At 43.2% G+C, this 19789-nt stretch overlaps 1 protein-coding gene across 2 annotated transcripts in view; it reads right to left on the reverse strand.

Annotated features, from left to right (window-relative positions):
• Window positions 1-524: 524 nt before the first annotated feature.
• The window catches only part of NUP214 (nucleoporin 214), a 39910-nt gene continuing 20645 nt past the window's right edge, over window positions 525-19789 (reverse strand). Inside the window, exons 25-36 of one of the 2 annotated variants that reach the window (XM_032130782.1) lie at window positions 18840-18915; window positions 18068-18176; window positions 16966-17068; window positions 15349-15422; window positions 11846-13597; window positions 10359-10429; window positions 9701-9854; window positions 8267-8416; window positions 6856-7027; window positions 3327-3469; window positions 2466-2490; window positions 525-1782 (exon numbers count right to left, since the gene is read on the reverse strand). In XM_032130782.1, the coding sequence (XP_031986673.1) occupies window positions 1749-1782; window positions 2466-2490; window positions 3327-3469; window positions 6856-7027; window positions 8267-8416; window positions 9701-9854; window positions 10359-10429; window positions 11846-13597; window positions 15349-15422; window positions 16966-17068; window positions 18068-18176; window positions 18840-18915 (2863 nt within the window). In that variant the 3' untranslated portion in view covers window positions 525-1748. Of the gene's footprint in view, window positions 1783-2465; window positions 2491-3326; window positions 3470-6855; window positions 7028-8266; window positions 8417-9700; window positions 9858-10358; window positions 10430-11845; window positions 13598-15348; window positions 15423-16965; window positions 17069-18067; window positions 18177-18839; window positions 18916-19789 lie in introns of both variants that reach the window. The other variant, XM_032130781.1, reaches the window with a different exon arrangement.

Genomic DNA, 19789 nt, shown 5'->3' on the forward strand with positions numbered 1-19789 from the left:
TTTGGGCCAGCTGCTATTTATAAAGAGGAAGGAAAGCAGAACAGCAGTTTCACCTCTAGGCCTTAAGAAATGTCTTGTCAAGGAGAACACACTGGGAGGGGCACACCTTAATCCATCTTCAGCTTTTCTTCACCTCCAAACCAGCCAGTTTGGGAGTATTCTCTCCTCTGTCCCAGTGCTGTGGTCCCTGGATCGCCAGAACTCTCCCTCTTCCACCAAAGGGACTGGGAGGTTAAACCCAAACCCCAACAGTGCTGCCTCTAACATGACCCAATGCACACCAGGGTCTGGAAATCCAGGGCATATGGAAAAGCCTTGGAGCCCATGGCCTTGCAAAGCCTCTTCACAGCTAAAACTAAGCCCTCCTTGTACACTGAATGTCCCACATTTCTTCATTTTCAAGGAAACCTGTCCAACATCATTCCCAGGTGCAGAGACAGGAAGGACACCTGGCACAAGGTGGAACAGGAGTTAGGAAAACATTTTTTAGGCTGACTTGAAAAAAGCACTTTCTTCAGGAACTGTTGACAAATATAAGTAGTTTATAATGGATATGAAAACAAGAAGTTATCAGTTATTTACAATTCCCCAAAATGATCACATGCCCACCAAACCAGAAAATGTCACCTGTCGTCATATCATGTGATAGTAAAAAAAAGGAAAAAAAGAAACACTAGAATGTTTCTAGTGAAAACAGAAAAAGCAGAATTCCTCAAAACATCCTAAGAGGACCTAGAAGAAAAGCCCATCCAATCTGCATGTACTCAGCTAACACACGAGCTGCTATTTCAAATGTGTTATTCACAGAGCAACAAAACCTGATTACATCATCTGGAGGTTTCATGGAGGTCAGCTGCATCAAATAGAAAAAGTGTTTGGCCAGAACGCCTTTGGGGCATTCTTTACAACATTTGTTTAGCATGTTCGAGTATAAACACAGGAGAATTTCACAAATGATATTGACTAAAGCCAAAAGCTACAGGGGACAAAGCACAATCTCATCCCTGTCAGAAAAAAAATGTATCCAACAGTAGAATCCAAAAGCCAAAGCCAAAAAAAACAAATCACTAATGCCTCTGGATGGAGGTCACATGTCTGCTTCCAGGGCCAGAAGTTTTCCCCAGAACCTGAGTTCCATTTTTTGAGTTCTGTAAGATTTACAGAAAGGTAAAAATAGGAGAGCTTTTACTTCCCACCTCTTTGCTGAATGTTACTGCCATGGGAACGTGCTCTGCACGCTGCCAGCTTCTTCCCAGATAATTTCCTATTTCTCCACTAAGCCTCTGGCTCACACATGACTCAGTTTTAGCGCTTCACTGAGATAAGCATGTGCCCCAGCCTAGACTTAAAATTAGCAGGGCAAACCTCAGCCCCTTCTTCAGAGCCTGGGATAATCAGGCATTCTATTAATGAAAAATGTGCTGGTTTATGTCAGCAACCAACTGGAGCTCCTCCCTTGTGTAGGCAAGGGATGGACAAGAGAAAGCTGAGCCCAGCACAGAGCTGGTAAGCCCAGCATACACCCATCTCCTCTTGATGTAGGGAGATAAACCCTTCCACCACAAAAAACATCAAGCCAGATAAAATAGTTTAATATAGAGCGAGAAGAAGTATTGCATAAAAATAAGCAAAATCTTTTTCTTAAAAAAAAAAGTCTGAGAACTCGTATTTAGAAGAAAAGCTGGTTGGGTATCGATCATGTGGGTGACTCATGAATGCAGGAGCTACAGGAAGAGTTCAGGATGTTCCTAGCTTCTCCATCCACTAAATCCAGAGGAAGATCTGTGGAGCAAGATAAAAAGAAAACCACAGCAATCAGTGCTAGAGCCTCCTTCCAGCAGCATTAATTCAGCAGATCTCTCAGTCAAACCTCCAGTCTCCCTAGTACCAGAAGCTTTTTATGAGAACTCACGAGTATTTCCAGCCTCTTTTACCTGAGCCTGCAGCAACACACACTGACTCGATATAATTGTGCTTATTCTAGAGCCTGCCATCTGCAGAGATCCACGCTCTCTCTATTTGACAGGGAAACAAAGTTTAAGAAACTTGCTGGAAGGGATCCAGCCAGGCAGAGGCAGAGCAGATGACAGAATTAACCTTTAACTGTAAATCATCATCTCACTTCAGCCACAAAAGTACCAATTTATTTCTTCATTCCTTGTTTCAACCTGATAAATGGAGCAGACTCCTGATTCACACACACAGCTTGAGCACGTACATCATGTCCTTGAGAGGTGGAGAAGGAGCATGATCCAAGTGGAAATTCTCTCTTAAGAGACAGATAAACCTCACTGGAAAGCACACATCCAGAGCCTGGACTTGGAGCTCTGCAGTACCACCAAAATGGAAATCAGAACGAGTATTTAAATGCTATTTTCAGAGTTTGTTCTTGCAAACCATTCCACTCTTTATTCTGATTCAATTCTTATTTTTAATGAAGAGTTAAGACACAAAATGGTACTTACGTGTTAGGTGATCCAAAACCAAACCCTGAAAGAAAAGCAAGATAGAAAAATAGTTGGTAAAGGGGAAAATGAATGCGTAGGATTTGTAGTAAATGTCCCCTCCCATACACAGATTGAAAAATACTTCTTTCCTGCCTTAGGCCAGGAAAAAAGCGATGGGCAAACAATGGAAGTCAAATCTCCATCTAGAAGAGAAGTGACTTGCCTGGCTCCTAAGAGAGCTTGGCTTTCACTGCTCATCAGCCAGGTCATTCATTAGCAGCCCTGCAGACAATCTGCCTGTTTGTTCCTCTCTCTCTCTGAGTTGCTTTCTGGAGGTGGTTTGTGCTTAATGCAGGCCCCTGGTGTCAGGCAGCCACCACAGAACATGGCCTTGCACGGGCTCTGCTCTGAGCCCTGGCTAAATCACTGTGGCTTCACTGAATTGCAGCAGAAAAACATTTGGCTGTTGGTGTTTCAGTTCGATTTTGCAGTGCATATTACTCTGACACTGAGTACTTACACCACAGATACCCAAGCACATGGCACTGAAGAGATACTCCTTATTTCTCAATATTTGCCTTTGAGGAGAAAGAGCAACTCCACAAAAACGGGTGAAAAGCAATAATCTGAGGAGGTGTGCAGAGAAGAGTGATGTGCTGACATTGCACACAGCAGATCAGTGATGGAATTAGGAGCTGAAGGCTGAGAAGGTGCTACACCCCACCCTGCACCTCAGTTCTCCTGGACACGGTGCCTTCCCTACAGCACCACCAAGGACCAGGCAGATATTTGGCAGGGAGCTGAGGAGTCACACCCAATTTCCAGGGAAAACCAGAGACATGGGGGCTGTTAGGGTGATTATATTTTAGCCTCTCCTACCTCCTCCACCTGTCCCAAAAGCTGAGAATCCACTGCTTTGTGTGCCAAAGCCGCTGCCCTGCTGGGACAGGGAGCCAAACGTGGGGGTGTTTTGGTTTGCCAAGGTGCCAAACGACGCCGTGTTGTTACTGGTACCACCAAACCTGCAGGTTTTGAAGAGAAATTCTGAGTTTGCAAACATCTTCTCACTTACACTGGAAGTTTGTCCCCATACCCATGATAACTGTGCACTCCTTACATGAGGATACATCAAAAGGTGAGATCAGCTGATACAAATAATTGTTCATTTTGGAAAGAGATTTCCTGGTTTGGGAGAGACTATTGTACATAGAAAGGTCTGTTCAGCTCCCATTCTTGACACATGCTGGGCAGGAAGGCAAATATGTTCATGCTTACACAGGGTATGTTTTCAAGTGCTTGGAAATACCAACTCCAGCTATCAAATGGAACATTTTAATTCACCTCTGTGCATGGTTTTCACCAAAAGTACAGCATCATTTCGTTTCACAAACAGGGCAGCAAACCGAGAATTGGTGTGAGCTGCTCAAAGCCAGAGCACAAAGCAGGGCCCAGATACAGAACCCAGATTCTCAAATTTCAGGGGGTACCTTCCCCACTGCCCACGCAACCATCAGCGAATTTCTCAATTCCTTTCTCTCCCCAGCCCATTTTGAACCACACAAGGTTCCAGTGTTTCCTTGAAGATCTGCACCTACCTGGCACTTCTCCCCACCACCTCTAACTAATCACTTCCTAATTGCTTTTAGGGACTGAAATAAGAAACACTTTTATATATAGAAATGTGTCTTTCTCCACCCACTCTGTCCAACCAGGCAGCACAGAGCTCTCAGTGTGACACAACTAATAAGACCATGACATACAATATGCTTCTGTGCCCCCTCTACACTTCTCCCCATTCTGAATGTAAGAAATGCTCTCAAAAAACGACCTTCAAGTTTAAGTTAAACTGGAAAAAAGGCAGACACAACATTTCCAAATGACAAGCTCTGCTAAAGCTCTGCAAGTGAACAACAATCCTAAAACCCAGCAGCAGCCTGAGCAGAGCTGGACAAGTCACAGTGTGCCAGCTCTGCAAGGCTGTGCCTCACACAAGCTCCTGTCATTTCTCACTTAAAATACAACCTGACAGCACATTAACCCACCTCTCCATCCATCCACATCTAGGAGACTTTTTAAAACCCAAAACACAAACCCACATCAAAAGCTATCTCTCCAGATAAAAGACAGCCCTTGTAGCAGTGTGACAAGCAATTCACCTGGTAAAGGACATCACCTCTCCTCTCCCAGACACTGCCACGTGTGCACAATGCTTCCACAGACAGCAGTAGATACCAGGGGCAGTTCAGTGACTTTGCATCTCTGGCCCTGCTTTGGCTCCTCACCCCTGTACTTGCAGGCAGCACCAGCTCAGAACCACAAATGTGCTTTTCTCAGGAAAAGCAGAACAGGTTTTTTAGTTCTTTTTAAAAGGAAGCAAGATTGGGTGATGTGTTTAGAACAAGAGGTTTTAGAGTGCTCCATCTTCTCAGGAGCATGCCACAACACACAAATCCTGTCTATCTGGTGTAAGGAAGAGGAGGTGAAAATGGTGACAAGGAAACCTGTGGTTCAAACTGCTCCTTTTGGTTGCAACCAGGAGAGGCCTGTCATAAAGGCTGCACACAGTGTAAGTAAGAAACAGCTTAATATGGACAGATTTTCTTTGAGACATATAAAAGACTTGACATGCAGTCATTGCCTAGTAACAATTTAATCCAACCTATCTTGCCCAGATTTCCAGTCCTTTTTTAAAGCTGCTGTGCAAAACACAATTGAGATGCACTTGAGGTTAGTTTAAAAAAGCAAAACATTATTTGCCCACCAACAGTTGGAACTGCAGGCTCTGAAGTAGTGGTTTCTGACACCCCAGTCATTTATTGAGTGATGCAGATTTTTCAGAGTTGAAGCAGTATGAATCACAAGTATTTAAGTCAGCAGAATATTCTCAGGAACTTGGAGCTAATACAACACCATGTACTTGCAAGTGGCTTCTTTGGAATTGGGATTTTTAAAGTTTCGCTTCAAGAGAAAGGCAGAAAGGAAGTCCTGCACAGATTCTACATTATACTGCAGAATTAAACTATTGCTCAACATTTTGTGGTGAGATTTGGATTTTTGTAAAGCTGCCTGGGAATTCTGCACACTCTTTTAAAGTTCTAAAAATCAACATCCTCAGGGAACTCTGAAAATACCAGACTGAATTTGTACCTTTCTAGTAGAGAAAAAATTGTCAAAGCTTCCCACAAGTTAAGTCACTGAATTATCTTTCTTGAGTCTGCAGACTGCTTATGCAAGACCTCTTTTCCATCAACATGCTGCTTGTTCTGAATCCCATTTTATCTTTAAGCTCTCCATGTTGTCACAGAACATATCAAGTCTCAGTACAAAATCCTGCAGCACAAAGGCTGGATGTTGGAAATGAACAAACTACCAGTTGATTTAAGCTACGTCATCCCTACAAACACATCCTTGTTTGTGGAGATTTAATTAAGCTGCCTGCATTTTCACCCTTTCCAAAGGGACTCCTCAATTTGCTGCACATTCTGGACAGCAGGAGCACCTGGCTGAAGCTTCCCCCAGCTCCAGGGTACCTGCCCACACCTCACACAGTGAATTAACAAGTCACACTTGTGGATGTCCCCCTGTGCCTTATGCAAAGGCAGCTCCTCCTGAAACCAGACAAAGAGACAAACACTTGTGAAATAAACAAACACCAAGACTGGGAAGACGTCTGGTTTCCTCTCCTCACTGGAAGTTTTTCTCTTTTGAATTGGCTCTCTGCAGTCTGACTGTAACTGCAGGACAGGAAGGAGTGCTGCTGGCTGCTAGCACAGTGCTGAAGAACTGCATTTGCTGCCGACTGCAGAAGCTGCTTGACGAGGTTTGGAATTTTTTATTTGCTGAACAAAGCGAGGAATAATGTGCTGTCTGCTCTGGTGCCAAGCACAGGCTTAGGGGGTACAGGAACAGGTAAAAACAATCAGTGAGGGATAAACATGAAGTGCTCTGGGAGCACAGGCTGTTACAAGTGCCTCATCCCACAGGTGAGAGAACAGCCTGAATTCTCATTAGCATCTCTAGCCCAAATGTAACCAGAGGATAAAGTGTCTGGACAGAGTCACAAATAACAATATTGTTATTTTCTTTGTTAGGCATAGTTTGTAGTCCTAGGTTTGCACTCATTAAATGCACTCAGAAAAAATACCCCTGCATTTCCTCACACAGTTGCAAGCTGACATCTCTAAAGCTAAAGGTTCAACACAAGAGTATCAGCATTAAAATGATCCCACACATTACTTCCTTTGGGGTACAAGTTTTAGTTTTACACCTTAATTGTTTTTTTCTTTTAAACAAACAAACCAAGGACACTTTGAGCTGACCAATCAATGACTGAATACATTCGTTATGTTAAAGCAGAAGTAACCAAGCACAATCTTGTCATGCAAGAAGGTTGTTTTCCCCGGCTTACCCAAATCCTCCAGCGCTGGCTGCTGCTGTCCCCTCGCCGAACACTTTGCCTCCCGTTGAGCCCAGAGGGCTTGAAAAGGTTGGGGCTGAACCGAATGCTGGCACCCCTCCAAACCCAGGGGATCCCCCAAAAGTGGGAGGGCTGCCAAACACTGGAGCAGCACCGAAGCCACCTGAGCAAAACAGAGGCAAAAAAGGGGACAAGAACATCACATAAACGATAACGCAGAGAGAGAAAACAAAGAGCAGATTTCCAAGTAGATAATGGGGCCGTTCATCTTATCATATGGACACCAAAGTATTTATAGGATTAATTCCAGTCTGCAGGGTGTTTTATTGCAAAAGATATGGATAAGAAGTGCCTGAATGCATGAAAGAAAACTGCAACTGGCAAGTCTTCCCCATCTCTTAAGATCAGAGAGTAGAAGCAAACTTGGGTTTTAGGTGCTTCAGTGATGCGAAGATTCAGGAGGTAGGGGATGATCTAATCCTGGTTTAAGTGGTGGAAACTAAAATGGAAGGATTAAATGCCAGGTCAGTGGAAGTGCCTGCAGGGAATCAAGAACTTATCTCTGCTCTTGGCATTTTCTGTTCAGGGTTTAGCTGCCTCCTGCAGCTCTGAATGGATTTCTACCCAGATTATTTTATTCTATGTTCGTCTGCTGATATTATTGGCCCATTTCTAATTGACACTGTGGAACGTGAAGTCCTTCACCTGCTCTTTTATTTGACCAGGGATGAGGATAGGACACCACAGCACATTTTAATACCCAGGGTGAAATTCCAGTCCATGCCAAGGTAATGGATACTGTTTGGCTGTAAACACAAAAGGTCTGGAAAAAAAATAAATGCTAGGCCTGAATTATTTAAACACAGATCAGATATTTTGTTACCTCTATCTCTAGGAAGTTAAGAACATTTATCCCAGGGGCTGAAGCTTTGCTTGGCAAACACTCACTTTCACAATATTAACATGTTTCACTTTCCTTTTCCCACTATTTTTAAGTAGTGAAATGAGAATAAAAGAGGTTACAAAACCCAGGGTGAAGTTTGTAAAATAATATTCCAAGGAAGTATCTAAAATAGGAAAACTGTATTCAGTTCCATGTTCTGTACTCTCGATTGTACAGAACGTAAGACCAGAACTAAATTACACAGCTCTCAGCTCTTAAATTGCAATGGGAATTTTTGAAATGAACACCTGAGCATGTAGTTTACTGGATGCTGCATAAGAGAGAGTAATAATCTGCCTTAGACCCACCAGTTAAAGCTCCATTGAGTTATTTTTTATTTACTGTTCAGAGGCAGTTCTTGTCCATGCACCGAGTCCAGGCTGTGGACAGCTAAGTGGCAGAACAGCAAATATCTCCCAGACAATGTGGGTTGTCCCAGTGGGTGGATTCCCAAAGTACCTGCTTTGTTTGGACTGGAGAACCCAAAGCCTTGGGAGGCCACACTTCCACCACCGGAGCTGAAAGTGCCCGTAGGCTTCTGCTCTCCAAAGGAGGAGCTGCCAAATCCAAAAGTCTTTGCTCCGCTGTTCCCAAATAAGCTCGAAGAATCTGGGGAGATGAAGAATATTTATAAACAGCCAATACTCATAGCAGACTATGTTCTACACTGCACTTCATTAGCTGAAGCAGGAGAAGGGAAAATTACTTTTCTTTCCCCAGCCCCCAAGCACACACTGAACATCACACTGAAAACAACACAGGGAGAAGCCAAGGTTTCCTTTATTCCTACGGGACTTTGTCGTTCCACCAAGATCCATTCTGGATCTGATGGACCAGTAGCAACCCTTTAGTGCTGCAATCTAGTAAATCACCAGGAGGGATGATTTGTTTAGATGCATCCTGTGCCCCAGTCAGTAAAAGACAATTCCTCAAGTGAGAAATGCCAGCAGCTACAATCAGTCTCTCCAGACAACACAAATATCAGCAAACCACAAATTAAAGATTCTCAGCTGTTTTGGCAATGCTCAGTATTTCTACACAAGATTATCTAACAGGACCTTAAAGTAGGAGCCAAACTTTTCCAGCCTTACTGAGAAATAACTCATTTTTTCACCCTTCATAAGCCTACAGGGAGTTTTTGCATCTAGAGGCAGGACACAGAACAACCAAAGCTTTTCTATGGTGAACCATCTGTTTTGTTTCATCACAAAACCCAGAACTACATTAAATGATTAAATTAATCCCAATGGATCATTAAAGATGTAATAAAATAAATGGATTTTCTGTCTTAGGGCTTGAAGTGCTACTTCTAACCACTTGCAGCACTAATTTTAAAGCTTTCCTTTGTTTCCCAACTTTCATGCTTAGCCACTGCTTCCCCTTCTTTGTGCTTTCTATCTATCCATATGTCACAGCAAATTTTGATGAAGTATGCTGCATGTGCTGCATAATGATATTAATTTTTTGGCAGAGGGTAACAAAAATTCTATACCTCACATATTATTACACCTCACATATTGATTCTTGGCAATTTTTACAGTCTTAGGGCAACGAGAGAGGATTAAAGCTTTCTAACTTCCAACCAAGTTAGAGGCAGAAACTCAATGACAAGTATTCCATTTTAATGAAGGACTTGGCCAAGAATTCTCTACAGAATATAGATGTTATTCACTCTTCTTGCATCTGCTTGTTTATTTCAATGGCTTCCCTACTTGTTTTCCATAAACCTAGAAGAAAAATTCTGGATTACACATCACACATACTCTGGGTTACCCCCCCAAAGCCTTTCATATTAACACAGAATTTACTCAAAAACAATTAGCAGCAGAAAATCAGATGGGATCACAAAAGCAGATGGAAATCACATTTTGTATTCTTGTTCAATTCACTTACTCTGGGAAGCTGCAGATCCAAATCCTCCACTGGAGGAACTGAAGGGATTCTTATTGGCTGCATCCTGACTTGGCTTTCCTCCCAAACCACTGAAGAAGCCTCCACCTCTCCCACCACTTCCAGCTCCAAACAAGCCTGCACTGGAAGAAGATGGCTGCTAGAACACAAAAAGGACAAGAAAGGGATTTAAGCAAAGTCAAAGCAGCATGTGTTCCCCCCAAGGCTGCTCTGCCTGGGCTGTTTCTCTGGATGTCTGAAGGAGCTGACAAACCAGCCAGAAATCACCTTCCAAAATGGAACACCATGAAATTTTATTTAAGTCTGTCTTAAATCTTGTCCACAGCACAGAATAATGCCTTTGAGACTTGCCCTACACTTGCCCTACTTTCCACTTAGCATGGAATCAAGGCAGGAGACTTACTGCATCTATCTTATCTTGCATGTGATAAAATATTTGTGTCTCCATACCCCCTGGAGTACTCATGCAGATGATGCTTTGGTGCTCACCACAACAGCAAATATCTCCAGTACAGACTGGGACACATTTTATTAAACACATCAAATTGTATTTTTAAAAATATATCAGAAATAGGGAACCCTGACCAAGTCCCCCACATGTAACAGCCCTTTGTTTCTACAAAAAGCCATAAATACTTGCCTGGCCAAAGACAGTGCCTCCAGTATTTGCTGCTTGCCCAAACACAGAACCTGTGTTACTAGAACCAAAACCTAGGAGAAAAAAAGAAAAATTAACCACAAGAACTATTATTAGAGTGTAAGACATTCAGGGAGGTGACACTAGACCAGGACAAGGAAAGGACAGCTCTTCCATGCCAAAACACAGGGATATGAATGATGTTACCAAACCTATCTAGGCTGGACAAATACAAAGCATGTGCCAACACACAAATAATAAGTGACATTGGAAGTTTATTTGAAAATCATTCTCATTCTCTCTTCAGCCAACTTAAAAACAGACAATAGAAGGCCGTTTCACTTGTGGGATTGTTGCTAACACTAAGAGAATTGGATTCCTGTTAACATGGCTACAATAATACTGCAAGTCGTGCACAAGCACTGGAGCATTCTGATTGTCCTTGTGTAAAGAGAATCTGAGTTTTGTTACCTGAGGACTCCTGTTAAAGATAATGAAATGTTTTGACTAAAAAAAGAACTCCCCTTTCCATTTCCCAGTTCACTTAAATGTGCCTTTTGTAGTAAAACTTGCATTTCTATAATTAGGAACACCTTTCTCGAGCAGAGTTCACTTCCCCCAATTTAAGTATTCTCTGCTACTGTAGTTAAAATGAGCAAGAAGTTGCCTGCAGTGCCATAATTTTTAATTAACTGAACCTAATTAGTTTTTCTTCCTTGGAAATACATGCTCTCTATTATTACTATGTACTTGTCACTTTTCCCTGGGAGCTCTCTGAAGATTGTACAGAGAAACCTTTGGAAAAACCTCAACAATATACTGAGCATGTGGAGAACAAAAAGGGACTGACCAAGGAGGTTTGGTCCGTGCAAGAATCCAATTTAACTGTGTGGACAGGTAGCTGATGCTCATGTTACTGTCATATTTAATTTTGAACTGTTTCCAAATGCAGCAGCAGATTTAACAGGTTATTCCCTGCAAATCCATCACTTTGAGGGTTTAAATTATTTTTGGCCATTCTATCTGATGACATGGTATTACACCTGGCTGTACAGCCACTGTTGCAAGTGTTCAGTGCAGGCCACTGAAGGAAGTGTTCCATCTGTATTTATTCATTGCCTTGGTTATGGTCTCAGAGCTGCTCTGCTCCTTTGGTGCAACCATTTACAACATTTCCAGTTACTGTGCAACAGGCAGGACAATATGTAATGCAAAATTAAATCAAGGTAGACTCGTAAGTATAAAACAAAGGCAGGATTGGATGACAAGGCTACATTCAGAGGCCTGCTGATGAACAGTGAAGCAGAGCAAAAGCTGCTTTGGTCTCCAGTGCTGCAGCTCTTGTTCTTACTAATTCAAAACAAAACCAAACCAAAGAAATGAAAACCATCAGGTGCCATAGAGGAAAAAAAGGCAATAATCCCATCCTGCTTTCCCCAGTGATACACTCCAAGCCAGACAGTGCCACTGGGACAGCGCCCTGCTCTTACCTGAGGCCTGGCAGAAGCTGAACCCAGCAGAGGACGTGGTGGTGGTGACAGCGGCGGTGCCACCGAACACAGATGCCCCTTGCCCAAAGCCAGTGCTCTGCCCAAACACAGGAGGGCTGCTCTGCCCAAAGAGCACCCCTCCCGTGCTGGCTGGCTGGCCGAAGGAGAAGGAGCTGGCGCTGTTGGTGCTGGCTGGGGCTCCAAAAACATTCCCACTGCTTGAGGCTGCTGTGGAAGCTGCTGGCTGGCCAAAGGCTGGCATTGTCCCAAACCCAGAGTGGCTGAAGGTAAAGCCACTTGAAGAACTGCTTGCAGGTTGCCCAAAGATTGGTGCTTGCCCAAAGGCCGGCTGGCCAAAGCCCCCTGTCGTGGTGGTGCCAAAAGCAGAAGTACCAAAGCCTGAGGTGGCAGCCTGGGTGGTGGCAGTGGCTGTGGACAGAGTGCTGGTGGTGAGCTGCCCGAATGGAGAGGATGCTGTGGTACCTGCTGGGAGCTGTCCAAAAACAGGTGGTGTGGAAGGAGTGGCAGCTGTTTCCCCAGCAGGCTGGGTAAATGCTGAGCCAGAAGAGCTGGAACTTGGTGGCTGAGAGAACACCGAGGAGCCTGCAGAAGTGGGAGGAAACACAGAGGCACCAACAGCTGGACTCTGCACACCTGTAGTAACGTCAGAGGTAGCAGCCAGAGCACTTGTGGCTTCTGCAGCAGAGGCAACACTTGCTGTGGAGGTTGTTGCTGAGACATTCTGATCTGGTGGGGTGGCTGCAGAGACAGCAGGAGGCACCAGGGCCTTCAGATCGCTGGTGGAGGTGGGAGCAGCCACGGGGTCAGGGGGAGGTGGTGCCACTGTGGTCCCAGAGCTCTCCGGGACGGAGTCCCCAGCTGTGGCCTGGGGTAAGGTGGGTTCTTTAAGTGGCTCTGAGAGCTGTGCCTGAGGCTGTGGCACTGGAGGTGAAGACCCAGCTGCTACGGCTTCATTTTCAGATGGTTTTTCTGACCCAGGTGGTAATTTGGCATCCCCTGCAGACTTACTGGAAGTTGCAGCAGGGACAGCAGTTTGTGATGAACTTGAGAAACCTCCAAACGAGAGGGACGTTGAAGCAGGGAGAGTAGAAGGGGTAGAGGTGGATGTGCTCATACTGTTTGCTTGCTGAATACCAAATGAAAAGGCAGGTTTGTTGCCACCAGAACCTCCAAGATTAAACACCCCAGAAGACCCTGTGTTGGTTAACTGGACATTGCCAAAGAGACTGCCTGTGGCACTAGTGCTGATGGACAGGGATGCTGTGCCAGCTGACGTGACTGACGTTGAAGCAGCTTCTCCAGCTTTTCCTAATGCCAGGGGAGCAGCAAAATTAAACCCAGAAGGTATCGTAGACACTTTAGTTGACTGTGTTCCTGCAACACTGGTAGATGGTGCTTTAGTGGTGGTCTTGGCATTATCATCTACTTGACCAACCCGTAGTCCTGAGAAGCTCCCAAGAGTTTCCCCAGCTAGACTGCCCTGAAACAAGTGATCTCCTGGTTTGGATGGAGTAATATCCAACTTGCCAGAGGTTGTGGGGGGCGCAGAAGATGTTGCAGCAGCTTTGTTTGACTGGGTGCCATCTGCTGAGGAGCTACCTCCTACTACACCTCCTGGAGCACCTGCTGACTTGTGGGACCCAAAAGCAAAGGAGGCCTCGGGAATTGTTCCAAGTTTGGAACTCCCAGCAAACAGAAATGAATCCGGCTGGGCAGACTCTTTTGCAGGGGCTGTCAGTGAGAGAGACAGAAGTAACAAATCAAGTTAGGGTATGCAAAGCTCATTTATCATTCTTAGAATAATGGTCTGGTTTAGTGCTTCACAGACTGTCAGTGCTCTTGCCTCAAAGCTATAAAGCCTCTGTCCATCAGGTGACTGCAACCTTCATATCCCTTCAGGACACAACAGTGACACCTGAAGCCTTTATGGCCAGGGTGGCAGCAACAAACACTGTTACTGTCACATCATAGCCTCCACTTAAGCATCCTTCTCTTTAAGTAGAGACAACTCCAGCCTTTGGCTCCTATTTCTTTTTCAGCAGTTTGATAAAAACATAAAAGACCTGGTTATTACACATAATTTTCTATTGACACCACTTTCACCCCTTCTTACTTGGTTCAGGTAAAAAATTCCTGACATTTACTACAGCACTTTGCTTTTAAACCAATGGCTCAGAACAGTTTAGGTCATAAAAATACTTTCTGGCACTTGAAGAGTCTTCTACAAAATCAAATCTTTCTTAACAAATTCAGCTATTTATAGACCACCAACCAGTTTCTATACAGCCTGTTTTCAGTTCTGAAAAACTAGAGAAAAACTCTCAAATGTAATTGCCAAAGCAGCTCCACTTCTAACATAAACTCTGTACAACAGTGGGAAACTGTTGAAGTTTTAAGGGAGCCTGGGCTAGTTTTATTTAATGTACTATCATTTCATTTCTGAGCACCAAACACAAATTCTGACTTGAAAACACCACATTGGTGTTTGGGCAAAATATAGGAAATCTGCATGGAGATCAAACAACAAAGAGCAAAATCTTCTTAGCAGAGCTGGTATTATCCTTATGTTTTCCCCTATATTAAGTAACTGACACTCAATAATGCAGCTTTTTTTTTCCTCCTGAGGCCCTGAAATTACATTCTGTAGTTCTTCCACCACCAGTTACAAGGGTGCTCCTACCAGTTCACAGAGCAGTGTGAAGTACCTGCCCTCACACAGTGCTGTGGTTTACAAGTCTGTCTCCTGCACCTCCCACTCCTGCTTTATCTGTGTTATTTACCTAAGCTTTTATGTTAATCTTCAAATTTTAAACCCAGTTCATTCTCTCTGCTTAACAACAAGAGTATCAGTAGCATTAACGTGGCTGTGGTGGTCTAAGGATAGAAACAAGCCAAGATTTGTATGAAGAGGTGCTATCTTTTATCAGAGGAACCAATAACACTGGAAGCAAATTTCTGACAATATGACCTCATCCGCAAGACTGAAATTAAAGGCAGAAAGCTTCGAAATTATTACAAAGCAGATTTTATCAGTTCCTTCTTACCAGACTGGGCAAATACGATCTACCTATGACATGGAAAGGCAGCCACTATTGTCACTTCAATTTTAGAAGCAACACAAAGCCATTCCAAGCATTTCCCTCTGATTACTAAATGCTCACTGGATGACAGTTCTGTGTCAGTCCACCTCAGCAACTTTAAATCTACAGATTAAAGACAGCAGAGAAAATTACTGCAGATGTTACCCTTTACCCTCTAAATAAACGAAATGTTCCTGGCAACAAATATTTTGCTTACTCTTAATTGAAAGGTGGGTGGCCTGGATTTCTGTGTATTACAGGGCAGAACCCAGCATATGTATGAAATGTTACTGCAATTTTAGTAATAAAACTGCAACACAGAACAAGAACCACACAAATTAGGAAGAGTAAACATTCTCTCAGAAGGGAAGAGATGCTGTTTGCACCCTCTCCCAAACTAACCTTGTGAGGGAGCAAGGCTGGGCAGTGTCTGTGATGAAGCAGCTGATGTGACACCACTAAAATTAAATACAGACCTAGGAGGAAAGAGGAGAAAGGGAAAGAGTGACTTAGCTCAAAGTGTTGAAACTTCCAACCATATGATGAGCACAACTCTGAGACTCAGACTTGCACAAAGCCAGGCACACAGGCAGTTTCTCCAAGGACTAAACAGGAAGAGAGAAGCACACACACACACACATAGACACACAGTGCTCCATTTGTTTCCTCTCTGAAAAGGCTTCTAGAGGGTTAAAGAGAGTCAGAGCTCAAAGTTCTTTTGACCACCCCTTATCCTCCCATGTTCTTTCCTTTCTGCTGTGTATTTCTTCCCCATGCAGCTCTATCACTGAACAACATGCACCAAAACCTGATGGACTTGGGGAGACTGGTGAGAGGAAAAACCACAGGGGCAACTAGAGTTTAAAAGGGCTAAAAGGGAAGAGTCAGTGCATGTGCAGAAGGGAATAACTGAATACTACCATCCACCAAAAAGGAGATCACTCACAGCAAGACAGAAATGAAAAGTTATCATTACTATTTTACACTAACAATATTTTGTCTTGCAAAAGTACTACGATCTTTCATTACGAGTCTTGCAGAGATCTTCATTCCCTGGGGCTTTTTAAGCTTTCTCTGATTCTCAAAGACCAGCTGCTGATAGAGAAGTCAGGCCATGGGACTAAGACATCACTGACAACAGCACTGTATTTAGCATATGGTTTACACACTGAGGCACTGCACATGGGACAAAGGCAGGGTTGTTTGCTTTTTGAATCTGAATTTCCATCACTCAAAAGGATTCTTTTAGCCCTCTTAAGAGCCCAGCAAGGCATTTGGGTAGCATCCACTTAACAAACGTGCAGAGAAATGGGTAAGACTGAAAGAAACCAGCCATTTGAAAGTGCATGTGTTCTGAAATTCTTAATGTTGCCACTTCATAGAGAAATTCACTTGAGTGTTAGAGCAGTAAACATGCAGAATTTCAAACAATCATTCCTAAGGTATTATCCCTCTCCCCTAAACATAAGATATAATCAAATAATTATTTTTGCCATCCCTGACATAACATTCCATAAGAGAGATTTCAGAGTAACTGTATGTTCATAACATGTGCCTTGCTTTGTGTTATTGTTATGTAACAGATATCACCAGATGGCTTGGGGCCCCTCTTGTCACCTTCATGAACTGATTACTTTTCAAGCCAAAATACAAAATTTGTTCTGCTGTATTAAAGTATTCAGGGGGTGTAACCATCAGTACATATTTTAAGTCATAACTGGGAACTTGTTCCAACAGTCCACGGTAAATAAACCCCAAAAGCAAGCCAGTCATCCTTTACTCTTGATTAGTTATCTCAAAGCAACATGATATTGTGTCAAAGTCACACAGACCTTCAGACCTCACTCAGGCTTCCACAAACAAGGTCTTCAAAGGACTCTGGTACAACCCCTGCCCTCCCAGTCTAACATCTGCAGGTGCCATTTTACAGTATTGCACAGCCTGTAGGCAACACCTGCTGTAACAGCCAATACTCATATTTAATGTCAACTACAAAGAAATCTTAATGTTCATACAGACCCCGCAGAAGAAAAGGAGAACGTTTTGTTAGGCTGTGAAGTTGTTGCTTGTACTGATGTCACAGTAGAAGAAACAGCTGTAACTGTTTTTACTGTCCCTTGTCCTGTAAGTTACAAGAACAACAAATAAATATGCTTTTAAAAGATATCTACAAATAAAAAAAAAAAAACCCAAAGCATGCTGTCATCCATTTATCAGAAAGTGAGGGATTAGCTTGCACACACAGTCTGTAATTTAATAAATTTCAAATGAAAAGGAAGTGCTATCAAATTCAGGAGCTGCCATCTTCAATAAACCAAAATTTAAGAAGCATTTGGCAAGTCAAATATAATTCCTAGCTATTTTTACTGCTTCTTACCCCTGGCTAAGAGGCAACCTACATGCACGGATTAAAGGCAAAAGACCAACAGAGATGGATTTCAGACATTTATGCAAGAGGCTTATAAAACCATGTCCAATGCAAGCATTATTATCTAATACACATTAAAAATCAATTGCTTCCTTCCCCATATGTTTTCTCTTTCCCTGTTGAGTTGTAAACTGAGCATTCCTTTCTTTAGAAACTTCCCAGCTCTATGAGACTGATCACTGTGTCTGAACTGGCTCTGAAGTTGGTCCTGCAGCTCAATGCTCAATAGATCCTGCACAGGACTCAGTTTACTTCAAGCTTGTTCAGGTATTCTATAATGCTGTGTGCCTAGAAATCAAATCAGCACATTTAAAATGTTTAAAACCAGCACACTTTTCATGTTTTAAAAACAAAAGAGCTGCTTTTAATTTGCTGTCAAATCGCAGTAGCCTTGTGGAAGATGTGCTTTCAGCATTTCCTGATAAGAGTTACAAGTCCTGAGTCCACTCTGAACAAGGAATTGTGTCACTGAATTCTAGATGCAGGAACAGAAGGAACACAGAGAGTACAGAAAACAACTCTCCTGCACTTCTGTACCTTCGCTTTTCAAATTCTCCCCCTCAAGACTGGCACAGCAACCTCTCAGTGGAGGCAAATCTTTTTTCCTCAGTATCCTCATTCTCTGACTGTGCACCCTGACACGTGGCAAGAGACATCCAGGCCTTATTTCCATCTCCACTAAAGACAACTTACCTGAGACCTTGTTGCCAGACGATGCTGGACCAGCTGTGGATGCCATAGGAGAGGGAGCACACACAGAGGAAGGTGGAGCCTGGCCCTTCATCGAGCTTGTCAGAGGTGTCTAAAAACACAGCACCACTTCAGGTCAGTGCAGTCTGTCCATTAACAAAGGGCCTTCTGACATTGGATTGGTATTATTAATGTCATGCAGTGACTTAAGAATAAAATAGAGGTAGGTGGTCGAAGCACTCAGAAGAGATCTGCAATCTTGGGCTCATTATGTCTCGACACTTAAATATAGGGTCAGTCCTCAACCTTTTCAACAGGTCAGCAAGACTCCATGGGCAGCAGCTCAATGATTCCAGAGAACAAAGACTGCTGCATTGGTTTTTTGAAGCACACATATAAAACCCAGCAGCTTGTCAACCATTAAGCAATGTTCTCAGTAGAATAACAGGGTAACTAAAGAACTCTTTTCCTTGATTGCCTATCACTTTTATTCTTTTAGTGTGAAATTTAGCTGTATCTACCTAATACAGCTTCCTTTGCTCTTAGCTGCAACCCTCACTGCAGCAAGGCTGGGGCCATTAGAAAGCTGCATGTCTCCAGAAGTGAGAAAAGGCAAGACATAACATAGATATGTCTAGCATCACACTGCTGAGGTCACAGATACAGAAACGGTTTGTCAAGAATGGAGGCCAAGCTATGAAAATTAAACCCCCAAACTCTGCTGAACATGCCCAGGTAGAGTGTTCCACAAGGAAAGGGTTCTATATCAAGATACCTGTTTAGCTTGATTTGTAGCAACAGTTGCCAAAACTTGATGGACCGCCTGGGCTGCAGAGTGAGGCACAGATGATCTTAAAAAGAAGAATTAAACAATGATATGAATAACTAGTCTGAAAGAGGATTTCCTCTCCTCTCAAAAAGCGCAGCTTCCAGAAGCCTTGAACAACAGCCGCTATTAAAGATTCCACACACAACTCCAAAGGAACAAATCTGATTAGAGAATAAACCTCTTAAATGAATCAGCCACATTTAACAAAGGAAGTCTGTAAATGTGTTTAAACCTCTAGACTTAAACGATCAAGTCTTCTCTAGACACTCTTGTCTCTGAAGAGAGTCAGGGCTTTCTATTTTACAGGGAGCTGATGAAAAATCAGCAGGTAAGGGGATTACAATTTTATGCCTAGTGGATAACAAATTTAAGCAGCTTCCTTTATAATGTGGAGTCCAGACATGTACATGCAATGCTTAGAAATGCTGAGTAAGGAGACAAAGTTGGGAGGGGGTGGAGGGAGCATTTCCTGTCTTTGAAGTGTACTATAAACATTGACAAAGTCATGGCACGAACTATGATAAAATTAACCTGTATTCTACATTATAGGTTTGGTATTTTTGACCATGAAATAAAAACCCCCAGACAACTGCTGCAGAATGGCAGCATCTCATGGGGTGCAGCATCTGCCCTTGGCACTGTGGGGCATTAACACACCAAATCACTGCCACTTGGGAACAGCCAACCAGTTTTAGCATCTCCTCAAGTCTGTGGCCCACCAGGTTGAGAAGCTTCACTGGACAATACCAGAAGACTTCAGAAGCTTAAATTCAACCGTGATTGCATTCTCCTGGTGGCAAAGCCCAACTTTCTTACCCAGGCAGGTGCTCTCCATCTTGACAGAGACAGGAAGTTCCCTAAGGCAATAACAATCTCTGGCTGAGGCTGCAAATCCC

The sequence above is a fragment of the Corvus moneduloides genome, chromosome 21 (assembly GCF_009650955.1).
Source record: "Corvus moneduloides isolate bCorMon1 chromosome 21, bCorMon1.pri, whole genome shotgun sequence".
Lineage (NCBI taxonomy): Eukaryota > Metazoa > Chordata > Aves > Passeriformes > Corvidae > Corvus > Corvus moneduloides.